The sequence below is a fragment of the Littorina saxatilis genome, linkage group LG3 (genome assembly GCF_037325665.1).
Source record: "Littorina saxatilis isolate snail1 linkage group LG3, US_GU_Lsax_2.0, whole genome shotgun sequence".
In the NCBI taxonomy this organism is placed as follows: domain Eukaryota; kingdom Metazoa; phylum Mollusca; class Gastropoda; order Littorinimorpha; family Littorinidae; genus Littorina; species Littorina saxatilis.
In genome coordinates, this window is record NC_090247.1 from 29,382,145 (window position 1) to 29,389,152 (window position 7,008).

At 45.3% G+C, this 7,008-nt stretch overlaps 2 protein-coding genes across 2 annotated transcripts; one reads left to right on the forward strand and one right to left on the reverse strand.

Moving 5' to 3' along the window:
* Positions 1-2,534: 2,534 nt before the first annotated feature.
* LOC138961158 (histone H4) lies at positions 2,535-2,846 on the forward strand. Its single transcript, XM_070332756.1, has one exon. The coding sequence runs from the start codon at positions 2,535-2,537 to the stop codon at positions 2,844-2,846; it is 312 nt and encodes a 103-aa protein (XP_070188857.1).
* An 877-nt stretch (positions 2,847-3,723) lies between these two features.
* LOC138961160 (histone H3) lies at positions 3,724-4,134 on the reverse strand. Its single transcript, XM_070332759.1, has one exon. The coding sequence runs from the start codon at positions 4,132-4,134 to the stop codon at positions 3,724-3,726; it is 411 nt and encodes a 136-aa protein (XP_070188860.1).
* Between the last annotated feature and the right edge of the window lie 2,874 nt (positions 4,135-7,008).

Consider the following 7,008-nt stretch of genomic DNA (forward strand, 5'->3'; position numbering starts at 1 on the left):
CCCGGTGGCAAGGCATACAACTTTGCCTCTTTCACCTTCTTCTACAACAGGTCTTCTCAGGACCACCTATTTTTTCCCAAGAGAGATAGACGTCTCGTTGCTTGCTTTGCCAGTGAAAAAGTGGTGTTGTGTTGTTTTGGTTTTGTTTTTTGTCGTCAATTCCCAGCCGTTTTGGGGGTTGTTATTACTTATAGCCACTACACAATTCAGACGTAAACAACATCATTACACATACACAAATTCAATAATAATCAGCATCACAACAAGTCGTCATGAAAGTGCGAATAGACCAAGGGTTAAAATTAATAAACCCTCATTACATTTAGTCAAGTTTTGACTAAATGTTTTAACATAGAGGGGGAATCGAGACGAGGGTCGTGGTGTATGTATGTATGTATGTATGTATGTATGTATGTATGTATGTATGTATGTATGTATGTATGTATGTATGTATGTATGTATGTATGTATGTATGTATGTGTGTGTGTGTGTGTGTATGTGTGTGTGTGTGTGTGTGTCTGTCTGTGTCTGTCTGTCTGTCTGTGTCTGTGTGTCTCTGTGTGTCTGTGTCTGTCTGTGTCTGTCTGTCTGTCTGTCTGTCTGTCTGTCTGTCTGTCTGTGCGTGTGTGTGTGTGTAGAGCGATTCAGACCAAACAGACCGATCTTTATGAAATTTTACATGAGAGTTCCTGGGAATGATATCCCCGGATGTATTTGTTTTAGCAATTTTTTTATAAAACGATCCAAATTTACGTTCATCTTATTCTTCATCATTTTGTGATTCCAAAAACATATAAATATGTTATATTTGGATTAAAAAACAAGCTCTGAAAATAAAAAATATAAAAATTATGATGAAAATTAAATTTTCGAAATCAATTTAAAAACACTTTCATCTTATTTCTTGTCCGTTCCTGATTCCAAAAACATATAGATATGATATGTTTGGATTAAAAACACGCTCAAAAAGTTAAAACGAAGAGAGGTACAGAAAAGCGTGCTATCCTTCTCAGCGCAACTACTAACTACCCCGCTCTTCTTGTCAATTTCACTGCCTTTGCCACGAGCGGTGGACTTACGATGCTACGAATATACGGTCTTGCTGAAAAAGTATTTTTGCCTTACGCGACTTGTTTTATTATTATCAGGCAGAGGCTGCTTTGTGCCATCCAGCAAATCACATAGATAAAGTCATATCAGGAACATACATACATACATACATACATACATACATACATACATACATACATACATACATACATACATACATACATACATACATACATACATACATACATACATACATACATACATACATACATACATACATACATACATACATACATACATACATACATACATACATACATACATACATACATACATACATACATACATACATACACAATGTTGTACAGATGAAAATAGTCAAGGCATGCACAAATCACAGCCACAAAAACGCTTTTGTCCAACAACCACATGCACCACGGGTGCCTGCCTGAACCCTGCCTACGGTAGGTGATCGCATCAAAACAAACGTGGATGACAAGTGAATGTGAAGCCTAATTGATAAGGTGAATCCGACGGGCGCTGTGGCGGGGTGGTAAGACGTCGGCCTCTAGTAATCGGAAGGTCGAGGGATCGAATCCAGGCCCGGCCTGTTAAGTGTGGAGATTTTTTCCGATCTCCCAGGTCAACTTATGTGCAGACCTGCTAGTGGCGTATCCCCCTTCGTGTGTACACGCAAGCACAAGACCAAGTGCGCACGGAAAAGATCCTGTAATCCATGTCAGAGTTCGGTGGGTTATAGAAACACGAAAATACCCAGCATGCTTCCTCCGAAAGCGGCGTATGGCTGCCTTAATGGCGGGGAAAAAACGGTCATACACGTAAAATTCCACTCGTGCAAAAACACGAGTGTGCGTGGGAGTTTCAGCCCACGAAGGCAGAAGAAGAAGAACAAGAACAAGAACAAAAAGAACAAGAACAAGAACAAGAAGACGAAGAAGGTAAGGTGAATCGAGTTGCTACGCCAACAAGCAACGTTTCAAGTGAGCAGGCTTCAAGTTGCATCACATTCACATGGAGAATGTACAACTTGAATCGATGTGCCGCAGGCTATAATGATAATGATAATGATGTCCTTCTTTGCAGCAATGTATCTAAATGATCATATAGCTGCAATTCCTGCCACACAGACTTTTCACATTGCAGGTTGGGGCTGGGTATGAGCAATTTGAGATATGATGTGTTTTACTTGAGCTGAAGACATTTGCTGACAGTGACAGTGGACAGTGACCAGTGACAGTGACCAGTGACAGTGACCAGTGACACAGACACAGACACAGACACAGACACAGACAGTGGGTGTGAAAATAGAGCGAGGCGACTCTTCGCTCTCTCAGCCAATCAAAGTTCACGCTTGTGGAGCGGTGTTTTGCTTTCTCACGGGCCCGCGTCTGCTGTATATAAGGCGGCTGCGCCGGCGAGCTGAGAAGCATTCTCGAATCGCACGACTCGTAGAAACATTCATCATGACTGGCCGTGGTAAAGGAGGAAAGGGTCTCGGAAAGGGGGGCGCCAAGCGTCACAGGAAAGTTTTGCGTGATAACATCCAGGGTATCACCAAGCCCGCTATCCGTCGTCTGGCTCGCCGTGGCGGTGTCAAGCGTATCTCTGGTCTCATCTACGAGGAGACTCGCGGAGTTCTCAAGGTATTCCTGGAGAACGTGATCCGTGATGCCGTCACGTACACTGAGCACGCCAAGAGGAAGACTGTGACCGCCATGGATGTGGTCTACGCCCTCAAACGCCAGGGTCGTACTCTGTACGGCTTCGGTGGTTAGACGCATCAAGTCGCGGATCTCGCATCCACAATAACCCTTCTCCGGTCCTTCTTAGGACCACCTTCATTTTCCCAAGAGGGGCTGAATGTGTCTCGTTGCCACTGCTAACTCCTTCGTGTTTACATATTAAAACACTATTGTTTGTTATTGTTTTGTCATTGATAGTGTCGTCGTAAATCTATACAAGTGTTGGCTACGTAAACAAAAGAGAAGGAGGGAGGGCAGGGGGTTGGATGTATGATTGCAACTGAGCGAAAGGGAACTGTCAAGAAAATGATGAGAGGCAAATAAAATGATCACTTATTGATATCAAATTGGAGCGCTTCAAGCCACAGACGGGGTCAATTTGATGCCAACCAGTGTCGATAGGCGCACAAGCAGAATGGATTATGACGTGCTCATTCATTTGTGCTCATCACACAGAGCTTCACTCATAGAGAAAGGGATCCCTCCCATTGGTGTTGTGTTGCATTAGAGATAGAAAGTAACGATTTGCGGGATAGAAATAATGCATTCTTGACCATGATTTTGTAGTGAGAGTGCTCATTTTGGACAAGAAAGCCGTCCATAGGGCAGAGAGAGAAGGCAAATTGTTGAAATGCATTAGCTGTTGATGTTTGGTCAAATACAGATGACAAATAGGGGTTTGAAATGATCATATGCGCAGGGACAACACAAGGGCTGGAGTTTTTGGTTCGTTAAATGGAGTGTGACTATAGTGCGAGTACTTAGGGAGGGTGTTGAAAGGAAATGTTTATGGTTGCTACGAGTGTAACAATTAGGATGGCAACGAGAGCAGACCAACTCTTTTGGGAAAAATGAAGGTGGCTCTGAAAAGAGCCGGGTTTGGAGGAGTCGGAACCGTTGGAGGGGCAACTTAAGCACGCTCTCCGCGGATACGGCGGGCCAGCTGGATGTCCTTGGGCATGATGGTGACACGCTTGGCATGGATGGCGCACAGGTTGGTGTCCTCAAAGAGACCGACCAGGTAAGCCTCGCTGGCCTCCTGCAGAGCCATGACGGCAGAGCTCTGGAAGCGCAGGTCTGTCTTGAAGTCCTGGGCGATTTCGCGCACCAGACGCTGGAAGGGCAGCTTGCGGATCAGGAGCTCGGTGCTCTTCTGGTAACGACGGATCTCACGAAGAGCCACAGTTCCAGGCCTGTAACGATGAGGTTTCTTGACTCCTCCAGTGGCAGGGGCGCTTTTGCGAGCGGCCTTGGTTGCCAGCTGTTTGCGAGGAGCTTTTCCTCCGGTGGATTTACGGGCGGTTTGCTTGGTACGTGCCATTTCGAAGTTAGAGTCGACTGAGCGGCCAGGAGAGAGAGAGAGAGAGAATTTAGGGTTTAACGTCCTCCCAGGTAACTAAGGACCTATATTGGGACATGATTTGGTTATACGCTGTATTGGGGGGGGGGGGGGTGGGGGGAGGGGGGAGTGGGCCGGAGCATGATGGGTTGGAGTTGTTTGGATGTTAAAAGTTGTTTGATAAAAGGGTTTGTTATAAAATGTTGTTTCTTTTTGTGCGATATGAGCACGTACCCTTCGCCACGCGAGACACTTTGTGGGGGAGGGGGGATTAAAAGAGTTTTTTGATTCTTTATTATTTCCAAAGTTGTGTTTAAAAAATTGATAAAATTTCAGAGCCACTCTGATAAAAAGTTTTAAAAGTCCAGTTACTTCAAATTGAAGTTAATATGTCTCAGCAATTTACATATATACAGAGGTTGCCTTGCCTTTAAACATATAACATATATATACAACATAGATCTTTCATTCTGTCATTCGTACCCTAAACACATAATAGAATAAAAAAGGAATGGTAAGAGTGGACCTGAGTCCTCTTAAAGTAAAATAGGTTTGTTTATCTACAAATAATCTAGTAAATTAGTTTTAGTTTATTCATTAGGTGTCTTAATTTGGGTGAGTCTTGGTGTGCGGTGCTCGGTGACCCACCCTCAAGAAGAGGCGGGGAGGGGAGGGGGGATGAGGTTGGAGGGAGGGGGGGTAACGGGCCCGTCGCTCCCGTTGGGCGGACACCGGCGGGACGCGCACACCAGATAGGCGAGAGGTTGGAGTATGGTGGTGAGGAGCGTCTCTTTTTATATGGGTGTTTGGTGTGCGGTGCACAGCTACTCCCGTGCCAGGTGGAGCAGGGATGCCCTTCGCTCCCGGCGGGGGGGTGCTGGCGAGCTCGCACACCAACTGAGTAGTTGGAATATGGTAGAGAGTATAATGGGTAGACGCCAGGACACGAGCCCCCTTCCTTCTGGGGTGGGGGTGGAGTGGGGGAGGTGTGGGACAGGGACGCGTACCTACTGTACGCACAGGGAGGTGGGGGGGATGGACCGGTTTAGAGCCTTTTTGTACCCGGTACTGTGTTTTAAGCCCGTCCGTTCTGTTAGGCTGGGGTGAAGGTCGGGGGCTGTGGGCCCGTCGCACTGGGCTGTGGCTTCGTCGCACTATGCAGGAGAGATGTTGGGGCATGGTAGTTGAGCTATTTTTGGACATCGCCAGTGCTCCGGCCCCCAGTGGGGAACCGGCCAATGGGAGCGCTCCCTTGTGGGGCGCAGGCATTTGGAGGGTATCAATATACTGGCTACGTCGTTTAGATATGTAGAACTAGTTTGTTTTTAGAACCACTTCCCGAGCGGTGATGTGTATATTGTTTTGCAGACCAGTTTAACATGGCTCCACCCTAGGTCTTTATGATGATGGAGACATTGTGTAGGTGTGAGATTGAGTGTTTTTATGTGTTCATGTAGCCTGTGAAAGTATGTTGTATGTGGACATGCCGTGAAAATGTGGTGAAAATTTACAAGCTCTCCGCATGCGCAGAGGGGTTTAATAAATGTGTATAAACAGCTGTTTGTTCTGATTTTCCTGAACATGGTTAGTAGAGAGAGGGGGAGTACAGGGAACCTGTCCCTCTCTTCCCCTTGATTTTGTTCCTTGTTTAGTAAGTTAATAATTTTAGAGCTGGCCTCTGACAGGGAGACTTTTAAGTTTATGACAAACTGTTTATGTAAGAGTGCGGCTTCCTTCGCCGCACAGTCCGCTAGGTCGTTTCCTCGTATGCCTGTGTGTGAGGGAACATACTGGAGTTGTAGTTCGGTCCCAGTGATGATAATTTGATGGGCCAGGAATTTAATCTCTGTCTGAATTTCTGATCTGTTTTTTGTTTCTGACTGGAGTGCTTGGAGGGAGGATTTAGAGTCTGTGCAGACTACTACTGCGAACGGTTTGTTAGTAAGGTCATTTACGTAGGAAAGCGCCATATAAATGGCGAATAATTCTGCTGTGAAAATGGAAACACCATCGTTTAATTTAAACCTTTTAGTAATTTGGAGGTCGGGAATTACAAACGCACAGCCCACTGAGCCGTCGCTTAATTTTGACCCGTCCGTATATACTTTTAAAAAGTGTACATACTTGGTGTTTATCAGCTCTTTAGCTACCGATCCCGCAAGCAGGGGGTTATCCGATTTTTTTAAGTCTATGGGTAGACTGTCCGCAATAGATGGTATTTCGAGTAGCCAGGGGGGGTGAATAGGAGCGTTGTGTCTTACTATATCTTCAGTCTCTAGATTAACTTTTTTTAGGATTGGTTTGGCATACTCCCATATTGGGTAGATTTTATCATACTGTCTTTGGGATTTCTCTCTTAGCCAGGTATACTTTATGTTATTAAACTGGGTGAAGTCGTCTGTCAGTACTTCATTTGTGGGGTTAGAGTCAGTTGCCGTGGCTCTTAATACATATTGTGTTGCCCGCAACTTTCTTTCTTCAGCTAGGCTTAGCCAGCCCACCTCATCATATGTTGCTTTGTTGTTTGCCGATCTGGGTATATTGAGTGCAATTTTTAGGGCTTTTAACTCTACTGTTTCCAGCAGTTTAAGGTCTGATTTAGGGGCAGCGAAAAAGGCTTCTTGGCCATATGTGAGGCGTGACCGGACAAGTGCTTTAACTATGTCTGTTAAAAACTTCTGTCCCCTGGCCCATGGTTCCGCTCGCAGAAATTTTATCACGCTAATTACTTTGTTTGCTTTTTCTACAAGGTGGTTTATGTGGGGGCCCCAGAGCAGGTTTCTATGAATGACGACCCCTAAGAATTTCACGGTTTTGCTTGGTTTTAGTTTAATGTCACCCACTGTAAGGCGACAG